The 26563-nt window shown below is 35.0% G+C and overlaps 1 protein-coding gene across 4 annotated transcripts in view; it reads right to left on the bottom strand.

The window, feature by feature from the left end:
• The window catches only part of CD2AP (CD2 associated protein), a 133467-nt gene that overhangs the window by 65918 nt on the left and 40986 nt on the right, over positions 1 to 26563 (bottom strand). For all 4 annotated transcript variants that reach the window (XM_073905063.1, XM_073905064.1, XM_025890562.2 and 1 more), the window contains exons 3-5: positions 17700 to 17853; positions 11317 to 11417; positions 8209 to 8329 (exon numbers count right to left, since the gene is read on the bottom strand). In XM_073905063.1, the coding sequence (XP_073761164.1) occupies positions 8209 to 8329; positions 11317 to 11417; positions 17700 to 17853 (376 nt within the window). The remainder of the gene's footprint in view (positions 1 to 8208; positions 8330 to 11316; positions 11418 to 17699; positions 17854 to 26563) is intronic.

Genomic DNA, 26563 nt, shown 5'->3' with positions numbered 1-26563 from the left:
GGGGGGAAACTGAAAGCAGGTCCTACTTAGCAAATAAGGTGGAATGTAAAAGATGATAAAGGACACTCTAAACAAAAAGGGTTACGTAGATCTGACAAAATGAAAAAGGAGTCATTTCATTATAAAAATGGAAACGTAACACTTCTTTACAGAAGCAAAGCTTCTCCTGAAATTGAATATTAGAAGATATTTATCTAAATAAGTAAAATAGACTAAAAAGACTATAAAAATACCAATTATAGACAGAGTACGTTACACTTCATTAGGGCATAGGAATAGTGGACATCAATTCTGTAAATAATGCATTAGATGGAACTCTTAAATCAAAGCTCAAAGATCTATATTCTTTTATCACAAGAGTTCTAAAGTTCTTATAAAGCACTCACTTCTTGGCATTCAAATCAATATGCAAAAACTTTCCGCCTAAAACTTAAAAGTTTTTTTTTTTTAAAAAAGGAAATTATAGTGTACTTCAACCACTGACTTCCCACCCCATAATCACAAAGCTCCACATTTAGAATGCAGTGTTATTTTAAAAGGGTTAAGCAAGCAAGAAGTACATTTTTGACAGACATACTTCTGCAAAGTTACTAAAATTCAAATAAGGCTGAAAGTGCAAGAAAGTACCCAAAGTATTTATGATTATAAAAATTTAAAATAAAAATTTATAAATATAATATAAAATGTAAAAATATAAAATATAATAAAATTTAAATTGTATTTCTTTTGCTAGTGGTCCCACATAGCCTTAAAATTCTGGGGCGCCTGGATGGCTCAGTTGGTTAAGCGTCTGCCTTTGGCTCAGGTCATGATCCCAGGGTCCTGGGATAGAGTCCCTCATAGGGCTCCCTGCTCAGCAGGGAGCCTGCTTCTCCTTCTGCCTACCACTCCCCCTGCTTGCGCTCTCCTCTGTCAAATAAATAAAATCTTTAAAAAAAATTTTTGTACATATTTTAAGAGCTGAGTTTACATGGCATCATAAACATCATTTCACCATAAGCTTTAATTCATAATAATTTTTGGGGGAGGGAGGGGCACAGGGAGAGGGAATCAAGCAGACTTCATGCCCAGCACAGAGCCCTACGCAGGGTTCAATCTCACAACCCTGAGATCATGACCTGAGCCAAAATCAAGTTGGATGCTTAACCAAGTCAACCAGGTGCCCCAAATGTTAAAAATAAATATTAGAAGATCCAATACCTATGAAATATATGAACAAAAATATGCATCAGAAGTAATTCAGGGGACAGTCTACTAAGTAATAACTGTACCACTATGTTTTCAGTACTTGTTTGTTCTCAATGTTTTTACACATCTTCAAGACATGAGTTCTGACTTTAGAATACCAAATATTCTCAAATAAGTAGAACATAAAATAGTATATGTTTTTATGACTCATATATCTTCCTATCTAAATGATTTTCTATATTTCAATGTAATCAGCAGCTGCACTGAAAGAATGATTTCAATGTCCCAACCCCACCCCACTCTAACTCTGAGTATTAAACACTGTTCTGCTTAGGGGTGCCTGGGTGGTTCAGTCGGTTAAGCGACCGCCTTCGGCTCAGGTCATGATCCCAGAGACCCGGGATCAAGTCCCATATCCGGCTCCCTGCTCAGCAGGAAGTCTGCTTCCCCCTGTGACCCTTCCCCCTCTCATGCTTGCTCTCTCTCATTCTCTCTCTCTCTCAAATAAATAAAATCTTTATTTAAAAAAAAAATTGTTCTGCTTAACATTTTATCATGTCACTACTCAAAATGGTTAACTCCACATTTTTTTAAAGAGGAAAATTAAAGGAAAGAAAGGGGTAAAGAAGTAAAAATAAAATAGCTGGTAAGAAAGAACTAATATCAACTATACTTCAAAACTTGCCGGGTACTATGCCAAGTTCTCTCTCCATATATATATAATCTGAAAAATGAGGGCATGCTTCATGAGGTACTGATCAAAAAAAGGACACTAGAAAAAAGCTGACCAAAGAAAAGACAAGCTTTTAAAGGATTCAATTATTTGTTTCTTTAATTCACATAGTTTAAAAGGTAGAGCCTTAGAGAAATTTAGAACCTAGAGTTTACTGCAAAATTAAGGAGAAAAATATACAGCGGGAGAGCACTTAGAAATGGGAGCCAAATTAAAAATGGAAATTCACACCTTCCAGAAGGCCATCACCATTCATACTAAATACCCATGAAGATAGTGTTCTTTTCATTCGTTTTCAGCACATGTACAGAGCTAAGAAAACACTGAAGCTCCTCTGAAAGGCCGGAGTCTTAAAAGAGGATCCATGGTATTGTATGTGGTAGATTGCATTAGTATTCACATTTAGTGCCCCACCCTTGTAGGAAACTTACATATCCCTACTCGGTTTCACTCAGGCATAGCCATGATGGTCCAATATAATATTAGTGGAAGCGATTATGTCCAAATCTGGAGCAGAACCTTTAAAAGTCATGTTCCTGTTGCCCTGCCTCTGTGTCTAAGCCATGTGTCAAAAAGGAGACTCTATCAGTCTAAGTCCCTAAATGACTATGTCTTTGTTTTAAGCCACCATGATTTTCAGGTTGTCCTGAACAACATACTATGTTACATTTTATTTAAGAAAGAAGGAACTATTCAAATAAATGTTTTTGTGGGAACCTGCATAAACACACACTGGGAAGACAGCAAGAATATACAAATACTTTCTGGTACAGAAGAGACAACTGCATGGATGGAGACAAGTATTATAATGTATATCTTTTTATATACTGACTTTTGAACCAATATATGATCTAGTCATATATATGTATATGGGTATATATGAACTATGTACCACATGAATTAGTATGTAAAATTTTACTCATATGATTACATGTACTTTTCAGAGAGCATACTACAGCTTTCATCTGCTTCCCAAACATGTATATGAACCAAGAAACATGAAAAAAGCAATACTCTAGCCCTCTCTATAACCAAGATGGCATGTCAGATTAGGAATACAATAATTACCCACACATGCTAAATGATCAAGCCCCTAATTTGAAAAGCACAGTGCTCCATGCAAGTAGGTTAACCAACCATAGCAGAGATTGATTCATCTACTCTCCCTAGGAATAATCCGTACCATGTCCTTGTGCTCTAGAAAACAGATGACATAACCAACTGGTATGAGGGCTACCTGCTCCCTATATAAATTATGAAGCTTTTTTTACACTATCCCTCCCCAAAGTGTTGGCCCTATAAAAAGGCACATAAATGACATGAGAGAAAATATAATACTCCGGAATAAAAATTAAACAGATCATAAGCTATTTATTTTTTGGATCCCTATAGTAAGCAGTAAGCAAACAAAGAAAAAGAACAGTCTCTGTCTATAAACAGCTGACAGTCTACTGGAGAGGAAAAACATAAACATATAAATAGCCATACGTGCCATGATAAAAGTCTGCATAGACTGGTCAAATGAACTTCAACAAGGGTGTTATGGTGACTCAAAAGGGGAAAGGACTCTCTGTAACAGCATCACCACGGGTCTTAAGGGTAATTATTAACCTTGCTTCAAGTTTACGCACTCCTTACTTGCTTTAAATCCCTTGATCTGCAGCAGAACTAACCTACTTTCTTTGAGATTTGCAGATCACTGACCTTGAGGACTAAAGGACCAGACTTTCCCAGAAGATAAGGCCTGACTACATTGAAAACAGCTGCCACTGATGCCAGCAAGTCCATTCTGGGTCATGTCAACATATGGCTAAGCCGCCTCGGCGCCGGCTTCTCCTGCAGGTTACCCTCCTCCTTTTTTCCCATGCCTTCCCGTTTAAAACTCTCCAGCTTCACCTGGACAGTGAAGATGGCTTTGAGACATTATTCCATCATCTTCCCAGATTGCCAGCTTCCTGAATAAAGCAACCTTTCCTTTCCCACCATCACTTGTCCTTTGACTATTGATTTTTCTAGCAGTGAGCAACCAAACCTGAGCTTGGAACCAGTTCTCTGTCCAGTAACATCCTTAACAAATGCTGCTAGGAAAACTGGATATCCACATGCAAAACAATGAAGGTGAACCCTTGTCTTAAATTTTACTCAAAATGAATTAATGACCTAAACATAAAACCAAAAATTATACAATTCCTACAAGAAAACACAGGGAGAGAGTTTCACTTGCATTGGATTTGGCAATGATTTCTTAAATATGATACTAAAAGCACAAGCAACAAAAGAAAAAACTGACAAATGAGACTACCTATATGAAAAACTTCTCTACATCAAAGGAAACAATTAACAGAATGGGAGAAAATACCTGCACATCATGTATCTGATAAGGGATTAATATCCATAATACATAAAGAATTACTACAACTCAACTATAAAAGGAAAAAAACCAAATAATCTGTTTGAAAAACAGACAAAGGACTTGAACAGATACTCCTCCCAAGATGATGCACAAATGGCCAATAAGCATATGAAAAGATGCTCAAGATCACTAGAGAAATGCAAATCAAAATCACAATGAGATATCATCTCATACCCATAAGGACAGCTAATAAAAAAAAATAAAATAAAATAAAATAAAAAACAACCCAGAAAACAAGTGTGTTTGCTGAGGTTGTGGACAAATTAGAACTCTTTCCACCGTTGGTGGAAGTGTAAAATAGTGCAAACACTATGGAAAATGATACAGCATATCCTCAAGAAATTAAAAATAGAACTAGCATATAATCCAGCAATCCCACTTCTAGGTATATATTCAAACGGGAAACAAGGTCTCAAATATCTGTATGCCCGTGTTTTAACAGCCCATGTTTTACTCACAACTGCCAAGAGGGGGAAACAACTCAAACATCCATGAATGGATGAATGGCTACACAAAATGCAGTACATACACAAAATAGAATATTATTCAATCTGAGAGAATTCTGTCACATGCTGTAACATGGACAAACTTTGAAAACATTATGCTAAGTGAAATAAGCCAGTCTCAAAAAGAAAATATTGTATGATTTCATTTATATGAGGTATCTAAAGTAGTCAAATTCACAGAAACAAAGTGGAATGGTGGTTCAAGGGGCAAGGAATGAGGAGTTATTTAATAGGTATGGAGTTTTGATTTGTGAAATGAAGAAGTTCTGGAGATCTACTGCATGGCAATGTGAATATACATAACACTACTGAATTATGCTAAGAAAATGGTCAAGATGGTAAATTCTACATAATGTGTTTTTTATAACAATTAAAATTTTTTTTAAAAAATGCCTGTATAGTGGAAAACAAGGGGAAGAACAATTAGAAGGAAAAGAAGTTTAGAAAATAACATCTTCTAAAATAGTTGTAGTCAGAGCTGCAGATTATATTTTTAATGTTTCCTAGAATATTTCTGAAAAGATGAAAATGTACAAAGTAATTTTTTAAGTGACAATGTATTCTGTTTAGAACTGTTTTCCACCAGCACCTCTTACACTCAGACCATTTTAATCCAGACTGAAATGTACTAATTTGAGTTCATACTTGTCTTATCCCTCAGAGGCCTGGACCTTAAGCTTCTGGACTGCAGAGGGGATTCTGTACCCTCACAAAACCAACCTAGCACTTAGCACATAGTAGGCTTAAGAAATATTCACTGATTAAACTGTCCTCTACTGCTTCCTAAGGTCATTTATTTTATTCTAAAAATAAGATGAGTTAAAACTATTCACCAGACTGATCTATACCATCATTCTATTACCTATTATTACTAAAACTGATCCTAAAACCCTTTCCTGAAAATTCCCTTAAAAGTAAAGTAAACTCATTTATTTCATTCATCTCTATGGCTAACGGGCTTAAAGACGAAATCACTGCAGACTAGAATGCACCCTGTGGTATTAAAATAGAATTAGAGGCACCAGCAGAAATAGGTAGGCAGGCAGGTAGGTAGGTAGGTAGGTAGGTAGAGAGATGGATGATAGGTAAAGAGATATAGGAGTGTGTATGTGGGCATGTGTGTACATGTGTAAGCATTCCCCCGTTTTATCCACTAAGAGTGCCTAGAAGCAATATCACCCCAGGATCAATGAGCACACTTGTACTCAGATCTCAGTGTTTAACTACTAACCAACTTTGCCTGAATAAGTAGCCGATTAAGGATGAAGTAGGTAAAGTTCAAGATGAGCCTGGAACATCTTGTGCAACAAAATAACAAAGTGCTCAAACAATGATGAAGACCTGTTCAGAGGACACAGCAATGCAAACCGATCCATAATGAGAAAAAAGCAGACCTATAATCACCTGAAACCAGAGACAGAAAAAGAGATGGACTGCATCAGGGAATGAGGAATATTCTGGGGATGATGCAAATATTTTGTATATTTATTGTGGCAGTGGTTTTCATGGATGTATACTATACATCTGTCAAACTCACATATTTTAAATAGGCAGATTATATATAAATTATATTTCCAATAAAGTTGATTTAAAAAAAAAATCACAGAAACTAATTTGAAGGAACTTTCATGGGCCAAATCTGGTGGTATCAAAATAAATAGCATTAACAGATTAATACCTAGTGAATAAAATAGAACCCACTGGTGAGTCCACACCGATAAATAAACAAACTGAGCAGAAAGAAAAGTTCCTTAGAGAAGAATGTCAATTTTATAGTCTCAAAGTATTTCCCCCCAAGACACTTCCCAATCATAAAGAAAACAACAGTACCCTTACACTGGCAGCACAGCTTTAACCAAGTAATTAAATTGAACATCACCAAAAAGAAAGCACACAGACATCATGTGCCTCCTGATACAATGCAATGAGATAACATTTTGTAATCCGGTTAAAACACAACCTGAAACTAATCATGAAGAATCTGAAGGAAAGCCCAAACTAGGATCCATTATATAAAATATCAGCATAAATCCTTCAAAATTGTCAAGAAAAACAATGAAAGACTGGGAAACTATTCTAAAGAAACTTGAGAAATAAATTCCCTGCATAGTCTTGTCCAGAATTGGGAGAAAAAAACAACTGTACAAAGCATATACTAAAACATTAAATCTGTATGTGAACTATGAATTAAATAATACTGTCAATATTAAATACTGTCAACATTTAATGTTGCCTTTGAAAATATACTGAACCTCATTACATACATTTTTCCATACATAAAAAGATCTACTTTAGATCCCTGCATTACCACTTTTGAATTTAATTTCTCTTACAAAAAACAAAAAACAAAACAAAAAACAAGGGTGCCTGGGTGGCTCAGTCAGTTCAGTGTCAGACTCCTGGTTTCAGCTCAGGTCACTATCTCAGGGTTGTGAGATCAAGCCCCACATCAGGCTCTGCACTCAGGGCAGAGACTGCTTAAAACTGTCTCTCCCTCTCCCTCTGACCCTCCCCCTGCTCACTCACACATGCTCTCTCTCTCTCTCTAAAATAAATAAATAGACCTTAAAAAAAAAAAAACTAAACTAAATTCCACTGCAATTCTTAAAAATAAAAATAATTTAAATTTAGCTTTGGGATGTTTTTTTTTTTTTAAGATTTTATTTATTTATCTGACAAAGAGAGACACAGCCAGAGAGGGAACCCAAGCAGGGGGAGTGGGAGAGGGAGAAGCGGGCTTCCCACCAAGCGGGGAGCCTGATGCGGGGCGCCTGATGCGGGGCTTGATCCCAGGACTCTGGGATCATGACCTAAGCGGAAGGCAGATGCTTAACGACTGAGCTACCCAGGCGCCCCTGGGATAAATGTTCTCAATCATACTTTTAAATGGTGAGCAAATTTAAGATGAATTTGTGGGTAAGCCTATAAATGAGGGCAATCACAAAATATTAAATGATATTCTGGCTACACAAAAAACTAATTTATTATCTGAATAGGAACAAAAACAAAAGCAAGATTTTTTAATTAAAAAATTCTAAAATCTCTGAAGTAGTTATGACATTTGCAAACTCAAATCAAAACATCAGTACATCTTAAGTGGAAAGAAATCAGATAACATAAGCAGTATTAATTCATAATCAGGGAACTAAACATTTACTTTAGGTTGAAACAGACATCAGAGAAGGAAAAATATTAAATTATTTGCCTAGATACTTAGTTCATTTTAAGTCCCTGTCATAAGCTGCTTTTTAAAAGTAGAAAAACTGAAGCTCATAGTTCAACAAGAACAGAGTTTCAAAAAATACCAAATAAGCATTAGATCATATATAATTTTATTTAAATCTATTCAAATTTTTTAAATAATCTACCTGAATCCTCCTGGGCTTCATGAGTTTCACCATCATCTGTTACCTCTAATTCTTTCACAAAATTTGAGGGAAACAGTCCCAACTTGTTGTTCAGCGTTCCACTCCACCAGCCTTCTTCTACCTGAAAGAGTTCACAACTCAAAAATAATAAAAAGTTCTCTTAAGTAAAATTGTCCCGCTATGGGAAAATTAACCTACATAAGTGAATGAGCACAAAGTTAGTGATGCAAAATAATCCCTCTAAATCTGTAAGAAAATAATGGTGAAAAATATATTTTAAGTAGATTAAATCTAAATTGATTAGACTTATCATATATGGGATTAGTCATATCAGTAGCACTTTAGAACATTTACAATGAGAATCTGTAATCAACTGCAATCCACCGTGTAAGTAATTTTTATAAAAATACCAGATAACCAAGAATAAGGTATTAATAGCAGGAAGTAGATAGCTCTCTTCTGGAACATCACTCTTTTAAACACCACTGAGCCTCAATTTTGTAATTATGTCAATATTTGTAATATGTTTCATATATTATTTAAGCATATGAAAATTCAGATTTAGACAAAGTTTGATGAATATAAGACTATACTTTCCCAAATGCCACATAAAATTACTAAGCCTTTTATTTAAACAGTGAATCTTAACCCAAGTAAGAAAAAGAACACTCCCCAAATGTCAACCAGAAATATCCTCGGGAACCAAACTCTTTAGAAAAATATTTACATTCACTAGTAACAAGGTTACTAACTTTCATGGTTATTTAATACTATTTAATAATTTTTAAAATGTATAATTTTTACTAAGGATGCTAAAAGGTCTTAATAGGTTAAAAAAAATTTTAAGAGTAAACTATTCACTGTTAACAGCAGAACATGAAATATCACTGCTAGAAAAGGCTATTTTATTTAAAATGTTTTAAATGTTTTTCACTTCAGAATTACAAAGCAAACTTTAATAAGTTATTCATCCAACAGGCACTCACTATGTATGAGCCATGGTGTTGACTGCTAGTTAAAGACTGAGATTTGCATATGAGAAATCTCTGCCCTTGAGTGAAACAATCTAAAGAAGAAAACAAATACTAAGCAGATATTACAATGTAATGTAAGAGGTACTACAACAAAAGTATGAACAAATTGCTATAAGAGCACAAAAGAAGGGCTTGAAAGATTCAAAAAAGGCTTCCCTAAAAAGAAATAACAAAAAAAGCTGGATATTAAAGGCTGAATAAGAGTTTTCTAGGTATAAACCAAGTTAAAAATACAGTGACATAAAAATAAAAGATTTATTCCTGGAATATATACAACTGAAATACAAGGCAGCTAGAATACAAACTGTTGGAGGGAGAAATGGAAGGCTCTTAAGACTGAAGAGTTCAGAATTTTTCAGCAGATTTAAGGAGACACCAAAGGATTGAGAGTTCTTCAAACCAAGGTGATGGAGATACACAGACCAAACTGTAACAGATACAACTGAGAAAAACATCAGGAAACTTAATTATCTACACCTGCAATCCCAAATTGGCAGCAACTGAGTAGTTAGGGTAAATAACCTTGTAATTCCCATAAATTAAGAAATTCCTAAGAGGCAGGATAGTATAGCAGTAAAGAATAATGACTCAAACTGTAGATTCAGATTCTGGCTCCTCTGCATCCCATGCATATGGACTTGGGCAAAAATGGCTGAAACAAGATCTCCTATCCCACATGATCATCTACAAGGTAATCTTGACATTCCACCAACAGATGGTCTTTGTTCCATTGCCTTCAATCTTGCTGGCTTTTGACATGCTTGTAGCCAATAGAATATGGTGAAAGTAATACTATCACTTCCAAGGTCAGATTATAAAAGGCTATCACCATGTTTGCTGAAATGTTTACACTAAGAGCCCTGAAATGGCATGCAATAAGTCCAACTATCTATCTCGGGGCCTCACACAATGAGAAAGCCAAGTCAAATGGAGAAGCTACCTAATAGATCCCCAGAGGTAGTCTTCGAGCCTTTTAGGTACCAATCACGTCAGTTAAGGCGCCTTCCCATGATTCCACCAGCACCCGAACTTTGAGTCTTTCCAGTTGAGCCCTCCAGACATTGGAACAGAGGCACAAGCCATCCCAACCGTGCCCTTTCTGAATTCTTGACTCACACAACCCATGAACCTAGTAAGGTTCATTGGCTACAAAGTTTGGGCCAGCATGTTATGCAGCAACAGTAACTAGAAGAGCCAATCACTTATCTTCCATGACTCCATCTCTTCATATATAAAATGGATATAAAAATTCCTGTCTCCTTAGGTTGTTTAGAAATTTAAAAGGAAATAAATGTGAAACACTTAGCATAATGCTTTAGACACACAGCCTCAATAAACATTATTATTATTGCCACCTGGTAGAAATAAAACAGAATTGTCTCATATATATATATTGGAATTTAATATAAACATTAAGTGATAAATTACATTACATGATGTTATGACATAAAATCAATTCCTATGACTATATCTGATATCAAAACATATACTTTGAAAATGGGATCTTCAGCTGCCAAATGAAGTTTTTAATATTCTTTTAATGGTAAAAGAAGAGATATGAAAGGTTATGTCTACCATCTTTTTAAATCTCACTGTAAGATATTAAAATGTGGGAAAAGTGTTTTTGGTTCACATTTGAATGTGACAATTCAAACAAGGCAAAGCTTTTAAAAAGATTCTGTTTTTTGTATCCCTGCTATGCAGAAGGTAAAACTGCTTCTATTTTACTGCTTTGGGCCTAAAGTGAATTCAGAATCGAAGAAAATGTTTTATTCTTAGCTACTTAGATTACATTAATCTTCAGCTTAAAAACTTTTATTCCTAAAGTCAACACATACAAATACAGTACACAAATAACCAGGTATAGTAAGAATTTAAAGCTTTATTCCAACAGGTAAGACAACCTTACATTAAGACATTAAAGAAGCATTTTAAAACCTGTATTTTAAAATTTTTATAATACAATAAAACTGGCAAAAATTTCAATGAAAAATTAATACTCTTATAAAGCAGTTTTCTAATACCCAGAGCATCAATTCCAATTGCTGCTTTATCTCTAGCACGTTTTCCTTACCTCTTCACTAATATCAATAATATCTCCCACTTTCAGCTCCAGTTCATCCTCATTTTGTGGAATGTACTCAAAGAGAACTTTACACTGACGCTTCTTGGTCTCTGAAAGAAGTAGCATAGTAAAAAATGAAGTTAAGAAAGATCATTAAAACAAACAACAGCACCTTTATTTACACACCATATTTATTGCCATAGAATTCGTATGTATGAATAAAACAGAACATGGAAGCATTCTAAGCAGCTAACCACAATCAGTTCTGGCTGGCTTTTCACCTTGCCCCCACATTACGCATGCCAAAATAAATTCAAACCAAATACAAATAAGGTACATGGTTCCCAGCCATGAAATCTATTTATACATCTAATCCCACCAATTAGACCAAAGTAAAATATCCAATGCCAATTTTGAAACTTAAAATAAAAACAATAAAAGACACTGTTGGCACAACAAATTTTTTCACAGACAAGCTGTCTTTCAAGCCAGTAATTTTCAGACTACTTCCTGATCAAAGTCTGGAAATACTAAAAATGCACTAATTTAAGAGTGTCTGTGTTAAAAAGTCACAAAATGAACAAGTCCAAAATGTATCTTATATTAAGAGTTCTATTTTCTGACATATAAAAATCAAACTCACCTAGGTAAAGATAATAATTTTACTTAAAGTTTTCAAACAAGTTTCATTTATTCAAGTAAGTGACAATCATTTATAACCATCCAGGCTTGTGGTTCTCAACTTCTTTCAAACTCTAAGAGTTGAGAACTCAGATTCACCCCCATCTTTAAAACTGACTCATTAAAGCACCTATGGGTAGATGATCAGATATCCATATCAGGAATCCTATGATTCAAGGATAACTTCTCGCTATTCAAAGTATGTTCCTCAGACCAGCAGCAAGAAATGCAGTATCTCAGGCTCCACGCTGGACCTACCCATTATGGACTGAACTGTGTCCTTGACTATATTGGGAGGTAGGGCCTTTTTGGGGAGGTAATTACGGTTAAATAACATCATAAAAGGGAGCCCTAATCCCCACACACACTTAATTGTGCACATGTGCATGTGGGCATACACACACAAAAGGCCATGTGAGGATACAGGGGAAAGGCAGGTACTTGCAATTCTGGAAAAGAGGCCTCACCAGAATCCAACTCTGATAGCACCTTGATTTTAGAATTCTAACCTCCAGAACTATGAGAAAATAAGCCTCTGTTGTTTAAGCCACCTAGTCTGGGGTATTTTGTTATAGCAGCCCTTGCAGGCTGAATCAAAATCTGCAGTTTAAGATGCCCTAGATGATTCTTAATCTTGTACTCAGTGATCTAATTATACTGATTTCTAATTGCTTAAAAATGACAAATCCTATTCCTTCTAAGACTTAAGTATACCGTTTTTTTTGAAGCACCTGGGTGGCTCAGGCAGTTAAGCGACTGCCTTCAGCTCATGATCCCAGGGTCCTGGGATAGATCCCCATGTCAGGCTCCCTGCTCAGCAGGAGAGTCTGCTTTTCCCTTTCCCTCTGCCCCTATCCCTGCTCGTGTTCTCTCATGCACTCTCTCTCTCTCTCTAATAAATAAATAAAATCTTTAAAAATATATATACTGTTTATTTGGCCAAGGACTCTTTACTTTCATCCACAGAGTCCACCTTTCTCGGGCTTCAACTCATTTTCAGGTCTCAACTAAGAAGAAACCTCTTCCCAAATAGCTTTCTGAATTAGGTACTCTTCCTTTGTGTTTCTATAGCACCCTATACTTACACTATTTAATTCTGTAACCTACCTGTTACTGACAACTCACTTTTTCCTTTTTATTCTATCATAATGATTTATTTTCATGTGTGTACACCCCATCCTCTGTAGGCTAAAGATAAATGGGCACTGAGTTTAATTGCCTTCTCCCCACTATCTAACATAGTGCCTGGCCTATGTCAGGCCCATTAAATATTTTTGAATGAATTAATGAACAATTATCTAGGCCTAACTATATGGCATTAATGCCAAGAAACATCATGCCAAGAGTATCCACATTCCATCAACCCTTTACCACCAACAATCCTGTGACTTTTCTTAATAAATTAAATGCACACTTAAGCAACTAAAAGAACTTAGGAAACAGGCAACAATTAGTAATAAAATACAAATATATAATGAGATAGTAAATATTTAGAGCAAACTACAAATATCCCAAAAATTAATAGAAAGGACAGGTTTGAACTGGAACAGATGTGGAAGAATTCAAAGAACAATGATCAGAGTTACACAATTAAAGATGAACACAATATAAGAAGGTGGAAAAGACGTGGCAGATATTCTAGATAAAAAAGTTTTCCCAGGGGCGCCTGGGTGGCTCAGTCGGTTAAGCGTCTGCCTTCGGCTCAGGTCACGATCCCAGGGTCCTGGGATTGAGCCCCGCATCGGGCTCCCTGCTTAGCAGGGAGTCTGCTTCTACCTCTCCCTCTGCTGCTGCCCCTGCTTGTGTTCTCTCTGTGTCTGCCTCTCTCTCTGTCAAATAAATAAATAAAATCTTAAAAAAAAATTTTTTTAAGTTTTCCCAAAGAAATAGGAGTTGATAATACAAGGATTCTAAAGAAATTGTTGCTGACAACAAAATAGAATGCTGAAAAGCAGTCTAAATAGATACAACTTCACTACATCAAGTCATAACCTCTCCAAATAAACTTCTGTATATAGTAAAAAAAAAAAAAAAAAAAAAGATGCCATGCTACAGAAGAAATAACATTAGCTTGGAAGTCAGAAGACTTAGGTTCTAGTACATCTGTCATTTCCTCATTATTTGACCTAAGTTCTCTGGGAATCAATGTCCTGAAGTACAAAATAAAAGAGCTGGACTACACAACCATGACTGTTACTTCAGCTCTGATGTTCTATGGATCTATGAAAATTGTTTACCAAAACAAAAATATAAATCCAAGTGAACCTCCAAAACAATAAAAGAAGCATATTATATGCAATCAACACATGAAAGAGGTGCAAAACAGATGACAATCAAATAGAAAAATCTAGTCTCCAAATAAGAAACAGTTATACCTCAGTAATTGTTTCCTCCACTTCATACTGGAATATCTGATTTTAAAAATGTTTTACAATAGAAGGAACCAAAGAAAGTAAACACTGACCATACTTTTTTTTTTAAGATTTTATTTATTTATTTGACAGAGAGAGAGCGAGAGAGCATGCTAGCAAGTGAGCACAAGCAGGGGGAAGGGCTGAGGGAGAGTGAGAAGCAGGCTCCCCACTGAGTAGGGAGCCTGATGTGGGACTCGATCCCAGGACCCGGAAATTATGACCTGAGCCCAAGGGAGACGCTCAACCAGCTGAGCCATCCAGGCACCCCAATGCTGACCATACTTTTATAACTAACCTAGAATTTACAGTATAATTTTTCAAATGTCACCTTTCATCACATCTCAGAGTAAATTTTTAAGTAGTTATTTAATAGTGGCTTTTATGCATACTGCAGGAAAACTTCTCATTTCTTCCACTATAGATAAATACAGTCCCTAAATACTTTTGGAAGTTGAAGTGAGCTTGAGAAAATGTGTCTATTGTAGTTAGCACTTCATAGGTGAAAGAGAAATGATCTACATTACTAAAAAAAAATTCTATTCTGCTCAGGGTGCACTTCAAAGAAAATCCTATCATTTGATAATCTTATTAGGCCTTTAAAAAAAATGTAGCTTGCTTCTTTTTAATGGGTAAGAATACCTTTAAATGACTTAAAGTAGATAAAGAGCATTAATTAGCCCCCCTGCACCCAAGCATATCAATTAACTTTGAGAAGCCTAGTTATATCATAACCAAAAACTTTGAGTTTGTGGTTTTTTCCCTGTTCACACTAAGCATAATTCACCAGAGTGTTTTCCAAAGTAGTTTGCAAAATTATTTGCAAATAATTTTTCCCCCAAAGGAAAGAGCCACACTGGATAAAAAATATCTGAACGGCCCCTATTATTACTACAAAATATGAGCCATTTATTTAAACTTAGGATTTTCTGTTTTATTTATTTTAGGAAAAATAGTAACTTTACTTTTTTAAGTTGCTTAAACAAATTTCTCTACAACATTATCTCTGTGCCTGATTTTATAAAGGTCTCAGCAGCAATGTGACCTGTACCAGTTTTTGCTATGAGACGTGCAAATTTTTCTCTTCTATAACTTTAGCAACTTCTAGTAATTGTCCTGGAAAACACTATTCTGTGCTCACCCTAAAAAAATACCAGTTTGTTTTACCAGTTATTATGGTTAGCTTACACACAAAAGCAAAAGTTTCAATGGCTTTGCGACTAGACTTCATGAAATAGCCAAGACTTTTTTGGCTTGGGAGACTAAAGAAGAATAGCTAACAAGCCCAGTTTCCAGATACTTAACACCACAGTATGTACTTGAAACTCTCTTTTTAAGTTGCTTAAACAGAATTCAATACACATACAGATTCACTTGTCTTGGCATACAGAGATTAAAATTGAACATTCACACTGCAGTTATTATTTTATCAACTTTTACAATGTTTTTTTAAATTATAAATAATATTGGATAGTAGTATCCACTACTATTTAATATTAAAATAAACCACCTTTTGAATAACTGGTCTATTTTGTGAATTAAGGATATGAGAAAAACAATAACAAAAAAAATCAGATTAAAAAAAAAAACATTAGCTTGCTTTTCCTGGAAAATCAATCTGAAAGCAAAAACAACCTGCATCCTGTTTTACATGTTAGCTAGCACCAAATTACCAATTTAGTCCTTGCAAGAACATGCACTTAAAAACAAGTTATGGAGGATCCTCAGGAAAAAGTCTAAACCTCCTGGCACCAACTACATAATGGTTTTTCCTTTTACAAGAAAAAGAATTATAACCAGTGTTCTTGAGGAAGGTAAAATTTAGTATGGCCTCTCTTATTAGGACACAAAAATGAATAAAATAATCATAACCTTGAAGTCCTTTGTCTAGTCTCTAAGAAAACTGTCCTTTTATAGCTCAGTAAAACTAAAGAAAGTGGTAAATGGATTTTATAATAGACAAAGGTCATAAATTAACACACCAGTGGGCCTTAAAATTCTCCTGTGCACAAAAATTCCATATAGAGGTACACCTGTAGGATATGAAATACTCTCGGTAATCTGTCCCCCAGTCTCTAAAATAGAGTCTGAGCATCCAGGACAATTAAAGCTATTGAAACTGTTCACCTTCAGGCAGTAGTCTGAAAGCAGTATGCGTAATATCTAAATATTGTACAATGCCTTTACTGGGAAACAACACAGAATCCTTTAACTGGTCTGTCTTGTCATGAAATCTTTTTAATTTTTATGAAAATCTGTTTTCATTTTATGAAAACATCAAAGGATGACAGAACCGAGAAGTAAAGGTTTCCCCCAAACTTCACAGACAGTAGCACAGAAGTAGCAAGATATAAGGAGACTCTATAAAAATCATAGTCTTGTATTTGTAAAATATATACAAACAAAATTTCTTTACTGTAGACTACTTGGTACCACAAGGGATTTACAGACCACAATATCAAAGACATTGATCTAAGATAAATGTGGCTAAATACTCATTTACCACTTATTAACTCAAATTAATCATGTAATTCAGTATTCAATTTCTCAAGGGGCTTCAGGTCTTACTATGTTAAAATACCATCTGCTCCCATAAATGCTGTATTTTGTACATGTTTAATGTTTAATACTTTAATAACAGTCTTTCCCAATACTGTAAGCTTTTTGAAAACAGCAATACTAGCTGTCTTTTTTACCACTTTCTCACCAGCAGCAAAATAAAACTCAAGAGGTTAAATGATCTAAGGTCATAAGATGGACTCAAACTCATGTCTGATTTCAAATGTGGTGCTCTCCCTCTATGCTAAAATGTTCTAACATATTTAGAGAGTACTAAATACCTAAAAGGACTGCTGGGCCAATCACCTTAGGAAGCTGAATGTCTATATTCAGATGTCTAACCAATTAAGAAAACATACTACCAAAATGCATGCATCTATACTACTTAAAGATGAGCAGACATCTTAGCACAAAATAAATTTTATTTATGGCATAAATATATAAATTGTATTAAAATAAATTTAAGGCAAAGCATCAACTATTCAACAGAACCTGTAAGGCAAATAAGAAAACAAAGCCCCATATTTTAATTTCTAATTCCTATAAACAATTGTCAGCAGGTCATGCTCAATATTTGTAAGAAGAATGACTACAAGGGCCAGTAACTAGTAACATGAGAATATGGAGGAAGTTTCTGCAGTCCACTGCAAAAGGTTAAGCTAATTTTTCTTAACATAACTTATGAACGGTTATAAAACATCCTTTATTTTGATTTAAACAGGAAAGAAATTATTTACATACTCTTCTTAATGTTTTTGGTTTGTGGATGTGGTTGAATTCCTCCAGCTGGAAGTCCATAGGTGCTTATTCGTTGTACAAGACTTGCTACATTCCCATGTCTTTCCCGTTTAATGGGCAAATTGTCATCCTTGGATTCTGTCTCTCTCTTAATTTCCTATAAAAGAGGATATCAGTAAACAGGCAAATTAAGTTGTATTTTATTAAATTAAATCCTCAAATGTAAAATACCAAAACACAGGTACAGTGATTATTATATAAAACATGACATCAAATTTTTCTCTGCCCACACATATCTAAAGAATGCAACACACTTTGGTAACAGTGACTCATGAGTTTAAGTCTTACCAGAACTGGAGACAGACATAAAGAAAGACAGGCTGAAACACCACCTCCACCCCAAGATACAAAGAAACTCTGAGATATATAAACAATGAAACAAACAATAATTCTCAATCAGGGTGGGCAAACTTTTTCTATAAAGGGCCAAATAGTAAAATATTTTAGAATTTGTGGGCCATATAATCTCTACTGGAAAAATGAACCCTACCATTTGTAGTGCAAAAGCAGCTATATACTTAAATGAATGAACACAGCTATACTCCAAAAAATTTTATTTATGGACACTAAAATTTCAATTTCATGTAATTTTTACATGACATTAAATGTTGTTCTTTTGATTTCTTCCAACTATTTAAAAATTATTAACTAGCATTCTCAGCTCATGGGTATTATAAAAACAGGTGATGTTCAGATTTGGCCTGTGGGCTGTAGTTTGATGAAACCTGTTCTAAGTCATAGTTCTAACAGAAGATATGCAAACCTTCATGAAAAGAAGGGGCGCCTGGGTGGCTCAGTGGGTTGACTGTCCAATTCTTGATTTCAGCTCAGGTCGTGATGTCATGGTCATGGGGTCAAGCCCCAAGTTGGGCTCCCTGTTCAGCAGGTAATCTGCTTGAGATTCTCTCTCCCGCTCACTCTGCCCCTCCCCCTGCTTCTTCACACTCTCTTTCACTCTCTAAAATAAATAAATCTTAAAAAAAAAAAAACCTTCATGAAAAGAAGTATGCAATTAAAAAAAGACAAATGGGAAGTCATACCATGTTCAGTGATTAAAAGCTCAAATTATTTTAAGGATATCAATTCTCCCTAAAACTGATGCAATGATGCAATGCAATCCCAATAACTGTACCACAGATTTGGGAGAGCGATAAACTGGTTTTAAATTTGTATAGAAAAAACGCCAAGAGCAGCCGGAATACTTCAGGGAAAACAAAGTGAGGGGGCTTTTCTTTTTAATAAGATATAAAGAAAAACTATATGATAATGTAATTTAGACAGTGTGGTACTGGCCTAAAAAGACATACTGATAAATGAAACAAAATAGTCCATAAATAGAAAAGCTTGACTTATAACAGGCAAAAAGCAAAGAAAAACACATGATGCTCATAAAACTAATATTCCATATTTAGGGGGTTGGGAGAAAACTGTATTCCTATACCTCACACATTTGATAATAAAACTTAAAAATTTCTGTTCATTAAAAGGAACCATCAGAAAAGCAAATCACTAACCAGAAGATATTTTTCACATACAAAGTTAACAAAGAATTTGTTATCTCTAGGTGTTTACATCTACCACAAGGTTAACCAGTTGTTACTCTCTAGCTGGTAGGATTTCAGACAATTTTCACTTCTTTATACTGTTCAGAATTGTTTTATGTTTGTTTTGTTTTTAACAATGCATATTATCTTAACAATGAGAAAAAAAGTTTTTCATTTTGGGAAAACTTATGTTGGTCAAGAATTGTGAAAAGTTATTAAAGTATAAATCGTGGAAAATACAAAGTATTTCACAAAATGGGCTGCTTCATTTTTATTGGTAATTCACTTAAGGAAAAATACTCCAATTTGCTATCAACACATGGGATATCAACACTTGAAAACCTCAGTTTTCAGACTGCACTAGTATATTTCAAACTAATAAAAGCATAAAATCTTTGTAAAGAACAGAACTTAAAACTTCAACATGCTAAAAAGTATTCATTTTGAATTCTTCTTACTGTCTCATGAGCTGCCCACATTTTAAAAAACTGAAAGTCATATATCTCTGAGGGCTATTGTTTTCTAATACAGGGACCAAGAACTTGGCTTGATATTCAAGTTTTGTTCCTCTAGTAAAGTAACTCCAATCTGACGAATTGTGATTAAGAGTACAGGTTCAGGAGACAGATGACCTGGTTATAAATCTCGATTCAATCCTCTTCACTGGCTATATAACTTTGGATATTTGTGTTATCTTTTAATAAAAACTTACCACATGTATAACTATGATATATTGAGACAATGCTTCTTGTTTCAAAAGAAAACTTACAACATATCGCTCAAGACCTAGAAACATTTTAAGGACCTTCAATATTCTCAGAGACATAATCACATCTAAGAATATTAGATATAATAAATCTTCTGAGGGCACAAAACATAAAAGGAAACGGGGAATGTGAATTAGAAGTATATAGACTACACTGAATAGAGAAGACTCAGGTTTACAACCACTCAAATACATAGTGCCAACCAAGATGTTTAATCACAAGTATCAAGTGACCTCAAAGCTCTAAGTAAAAGTACAGATAAAGTTTGCCTTGAGCTCCACCTCCTCTTCCTCTGCAACCTCTTCCTGCTACAATCCACAACCACTAGATACACTCACTCACTCACCAACCTAATTTTCCCTAATTCCTAGACACACAGTGCCTCCAAATTACTCTTTGGCTATCATCTTCAACAGCAAATCTCACTGACTCCTATGAAGTGTTACTATGGTGTCCAGTGTTTCTTCCTTCTTCTGCCCTTTGCTTCCTTTTACCCAACCAGCCAGTAAATAAACTACTAACATGGTAGTATCTATTTTCTACCAACTTCACTTCCTTTCCTAACTTTGAAAAATGACTCCAGGAAATCCAGTAAAAAAGAATCCTCACTTGAGGAGTATCGTGTATTGACAAACAAACTCAGAAAAACTTTGAATTTCGCCCTACAAATGAGAAAAACATCCTACAAAATAGGTAATAATCAATGCAAAATTGGCCAAGAAAAAGACAATGTGGATAATCTCCATATAAATAAGAATGCAATTACACTAATTTGTTCCATAGATAAGGAGTAAGAAGAGGCAATTTAGAGGGAGGCAAAAAATACAAGCAAATGAGAGGGAGCCAAGAAGTTCGGAAAGGATATAGTTATTCTTCATCTATTAAGATAATCAAAGAACTCTGCACTAACCAAAAACAACTTAAAAGATGATCAATAAAATTCATAAATCACTTCTTCATGTTTTAATATGTCTTCATAATAATTTGGTTATCTAATCATAGCCAATGCATGATCATAATCTGAAAAAAGAAAGCAATTAATTTCTATATCACAGAATTAAATAAACATCACAAAGAATAATAAAAACCAGATTAAAGGGCAAAAGAATCTTTTTTTTTGTTTCTCAAATGAAAGAGATGGTCATCCTAAACTGAGTCACAGTTCTTATGCTAATTAAAATTTAAGGAATACACTTAATGTTTTTAATATAACATTAAGGATTTCCAAAAGTGTTATTAAAACTAGTACTTCCAACTTTACAAAACATAAATCAGAAGATATGGATATAAACTGATATTACTAAAGATGTATGAATATAAGCAGAATTAAATGTTTATTTAATACGTCCACTGTTTTAGCTTTGGCTGCATCCATTAGACCCATATTTGAAAATGAGGTTTGCAACCTAAAATGGTTTACCCTATTCCTAAAGTTTTTATTTTGTTTTTTTAGAATGTAAGTAATAGTATATAAGGAATCATGGACCTCAAGTCATTAGATACTAATTTTTATGTCTAAATTAAATCAGATAGTAGCAAAGAACCTTTAAGTCCAAAGTGAAAGGACCGACAGGAGAAAATCTCCTTAATATGAAATAAGTACACACCTCCTGAGTGCCAACATATCAAAATCATGAAGGAAAACAACAGATATAACAGGACTATTCTCAAAGTTTCTAAATTTATTCTCTTCCCCAAATATGCTATTCTCCACATAACTGCAGCCTCTCCAACTTGGACAAAGGGCCTTCCTATTGCAACTGCCCCTCCCCCACTGGAAAAGACAAAAGTAGGAAAAGAGAGAGAAAAAGTTATGTACATTCATTGTCAATGGAATCCTACTCCTTTCTCTTTTTCCATCACAAGAATGTTAATGAGAGCCAAGTGAAGTAGAGTGGGAAAGACACGAAATAAAGAACTCAGACATACTACACTGAAAACACCCCAGTAATTTATAATGGTCACATTTTTCATACTAGTTATATGGATTTAAAAATGTTATTTGTGCTTGCAGTTCTAGGATGAAGGGATTTTAAGATACAGCAGGTAATGAGGGCTAATAGATCTGTAACTCAAAAGACCTTAGACCTACATGGAGATCCTTCTCCCAAAGCTGCTAGACTCCTTGAGGCCACAGATGACATTATCAAGCAGGCAATGAGTGCTGATCCAAAAAGCAAGATCAGGAGATATCCCAGAAGCCCAGGTTCTGGCACTCAAACTTTCCAAGCTTCAATTATTTCTACAATTTGAAATACCTTAGCAGAAACAAAATGTATTAACTCCTTAAGGGGAAAAATTAGAATTTAACTTTCCAGGTAAGTCCAAGGTAAACATTAACATGATTTATATAATAATGTCTTAAATTTAAATATAGGCTATAAAGGGGGAAGGGGATACAAATAATTCAGTTAAAAAAATTTTCTACAGATAAGTCTGTATCTACCACATTCCTAAACGTGGAAGGAGGCTGGAGGAGGATAAGGAAAGAAATGTAACTTTCACAATAGCCACTTCTATATTCCTTGAATTTTGTTTCAACATTATTTCAGTGATTTTTTTTTTTTAAATAAAAAATTTGGTGTGCTCACAAACAGTGCTACAAGTCAAATTGTCCCGGGGCATTCAGAGAAAGATCTTAGTTGTAGGAACACACATTACTATGTCTAAATCCTTAGACATTTTTTCTAGCATTACCTGTACTGAACTATTTCATTAATGCAGTGAATACAGCCTACACAGGATTCAGAATATTATCAAAAATATCCCAAGTCACAGAACAAATTGCTGTGTGTATACTTAATGATTTACAGTATATAACAAAATATGTACTACAATGTATCATAAGTATAACTTTGACGTTTTATCTACTGTTTTTATTGTAATTCCCAATAAGCTGTCTTTCATTTAGTATTCTGATATCTACAGCTGTTTTCTCATCTAATGTGTTTCAAATAATGAAAGTAAATCAAACACAAAATTTTCTCCTGATATAAAGCCAACTTCCTGAACTATTCTATTAAGGTCACCAATACATCTCCTAAAACTTAAAAACATCACTGAGGTTTATCTAAAAGAACAGGTTTCAAAAAATAAGGGATTCAAAAATATCAAGGTAACATAAAATCATGCTGACATTTCCTTCATTAAAAAAAATTCTTGGGCTCCTGGGTGGCTCAATCGTTGGGCATCTGCCTTCGGCTCAGGTCATGATCCCAGGGTCCTGGAATCCAGTCCCACATCAGGCTCCTTGCTCAGCAGGGAGCCTGTTTCTCCCTCTACCTGCCACTCCCCCTGCTTATGCTCACGCGCTCTCTCTTGCTCTCTGTATCTGACAAATAAATAAATAAAATCTTAAAAAAACTCAAAATCTGCATTCTGCTGGAAAAATGTAATATTAAAAAAACAAGAAATCACTAAGATGCTTCCAAACTAGCCACATACATCAGATCATTATCTTATCCCCATATTGCCATTTTTCTTTAAAAGTAACTTGTTTTTAAACGCACTTAAAAGACTTAATGTCTGCTTAACCATTTAACCCACAGAATACAGACATAAAATGACAAACATTCTTAAATGCAAGATAAGTTGTCAAACTCCCCAATTAAAAAAAAAAAAAAAAAGACTCAATGAGGGGCGCCTGGGTGACTCAGTCAGTTAAGTGTCTGCCTTCGGCTCAGGTCATGATCCTAGAGGCCTGGGATCAAGTCTGGCATGGGGCTCCCTGCTCAGCGGGCAATCTGCTTCTCCCTCTCCCTCTCTGCTGCTGCTCGCTCTCTCTGTCAATTAATAAAGTAAAAAAAAAAAAAAAAAAACTTAAAAGATTCAGTGATTTGATTTAAATCTTTTTCTAAATGAGAAAAATACTGCTAGAAATTTAAGTCAAAATAAAGAAAAAAATATCCAAATGACTTTTATTCACTTGCCAGCTCCCAAAAATACTTAAATGTTAAAAACTTTTGTTTCCTTGTTCCTTATATCAGAAAGTCTGAAACACCTTATCAAGCTCTGAGAACTCTTCAAAAGGAAACAAAATTTCATTTTAAATTTAAAAAGATGGGGAAAAGCAATTCATTTACCAACATCTGAGACATCTTCAATGAATATATCCACTTATTTTTTAAAGTAAAAATATCATAATAACATCATGTAATAACCTATACCACCATCAGTATAAAGCTCACAAGAAAGCTATAGCAAAGCTCACAAATAACATCCCTTATCCACACTGTCCTGCGAATACTCTTTAAGTACAACCAATAAAAGTATTTATTAATTTCTTTTAATATCTTATTTCACTCATATTTCTCTGCTTTTCTTAAGAGAAACTAGCTATTACTACACCATTTCTAAAAGGAGAAGTTCTTTCTATGTAGTGAGTTTTTAGACCATTAATGATATGCACTTCAATCTCTATTAAAATGCGTAACCATCTATCTGATGGTTACCATAGGGGAGGGGGTTTGGGGAGATGGGTGAAATAGGCAATGGAGATTAAGAAGTGCACTTGTCCAGTGATGAGCACAGGGTGATGTATGGAACTGTTATATCACTATACTGTATATCTGAAACTAATATAACACTGTATGTTAATTAACTGGAATTAAAATAAAAACTTTAAAAAAATGCATCACCATCTAGATGGAATAGATCAACGGCTTCCTTAGTCCTCCCACTTAAGTACAGTTAAAAACTCTAGACATTACATATTAAAAATAAACAGATAAAAATATTCTGAAAGTGGAGAAAAGAAGATAGACCAGCCAAGACAGCCCAGGTTCCTCAGAACCTGGTTAGTGAGCTGACGAGTTTTGCCTCACGTATTCTAGACTGAGTACTGGAGAAACCAGCAACTGTTCTTGCCCCTGAGAGGAGAGGAAAAAAGCTCCAAGAAAAGCCTGCTCTCTCCAGCAGGAGGACCAAGAAAAGGGTAACCTAGGCAAGATGGAAACCAGTCTACTGTAGTCAAATAATACAGAGAAAAAGGAATCAAACAAACAGGGAGCCTAGACTTCCACCCTCACCAGGCTGTAACCAGACCGCCCACTCACTACCACTACCCCATTTTTCCAGCCAGCGTGGTGTCAGACAAGGCCAAGTGGAGAGCCAAGACTCTCGTACCCACCGGGTGGGAATGAGCCCCCTTCTCCTCTCTGTCAGTGGAGACCACAAGGCAGCACTAAGGAGGCATTTACCTGCCCTTTCATCAAGGGGGATTCAAGGACTAGTGAGCCTCAAATCCTACACCACTCAGCAGTAACAAGCAGCTCCTCCCTCTACAAGTGTCCACAGAGACAGAGTGGGGAACTAGACTTGGAGGTAACTCATTCTTTTTTCAGCACAGGTTTTCTCTTTAGTAAGATACAATTTAAATGTAGATCCAAGGTCCTCAACCAACGTTATGATTTTTAAAAAATATTTTTACCGCCAATACTTCTACCAGGACATGAACACAAATCCTCAGCTTTAAATAACATGTCCTGACAAATGTCGGCTTTCTCTCCTTTCTCAGTAACTAAAACAACTTTCCAAAGGCATTTTATTTTTTTTTTAAAGATTTTATTTATTTTTTCCATTCCAAAGAACTTAACAAAAAAAATTTATTTCCACCAGATCACTTTTCTAAATACATCCTGACTCCAAAGGCCATGTTCCTTTCCTAATGTCATGCTATCTTCTTGACATAGCTCTAGTAGAAAAGACCTATCAAAATTAGTTTTACCCTAAGGAGCTAGATCTTACACAAATCTGAACACATTAAAAGCTTTTTTTATTGTCTAGCCTCTCACACACAGTTGGCCCATTTTTAAACAGACTTCATCTGTTCCACCACAACCACCATGAAGACTATAGATTTGGTTTAGAGAAATAGGCTAATCAAACTAACTGCTTCTCCCATATTTTCTCATTTTAATTACTTTCTTCTTCATTTTTGTCCTTCCTTAAAAACAACTAGCTTTGGGGCGCCTGGGTGGCTCAGTCAGTTGAGTGTCTGCCTTCGGCCCAGGTCATGATCCCAGGGTCCTGGGATCGAGCCCCATGTCAGGCTCTCTGCTCAGTAGGAGACCTGCTTCTCCTTGTCCCTCTGCCCCACACTACTGCTTGCTCTCTCTCTCTAGGGCTCTCACTCTCTCAAATAAAATCTTAAAAAAAAAATTAAACTGCTAGCTTTTTTAAAAGAGAAATTAGAAAAGTTCTAACTTATTTACCTATTTTATTACTGTTTGATTTAACAGTACCTGGTATAGTATAGTCACCAGGAAAAAAAACCTATTTGTTGACTAAATTAACAATTTAGGTGATTTTCCTCTCTGACCTTCCCTTTATGAAATGGATGGGCAATTCCTGAGCAAAAAAAAAATAATAATAACAACAGGATAAAATAATAAATCCATAATGTATCTACTTGCAAAGTACAAACACTCAAAATCTAATTCCTACCAACAACCCGAACAGGTGGGATTCCCCACATGCACACAGGAAGAAATTCATA

This window comes from Callorhinus ursinus, unplaced genomic scaffold (assembly GCF_003265705.2).
Source record: "Callorhinus ursinus isolate GAN/ISIS: 27379988/994484 unplaced genomic scaffold, GSC_fseal_2.0 scaffold22, whole genome shotgun sequence".
Taxonomy (NCBI): Eukaryota; Metazoa; Chordata; class Mammalia; order Carnivora; family Otariidae; genus Callorhinus; species Callorhinus ursinus.
The sequence above is the reverse complement of the archived record's forward strand: the minus strand, read 5'-3'. Positions and strand labels throughout refer to the sequence as shown.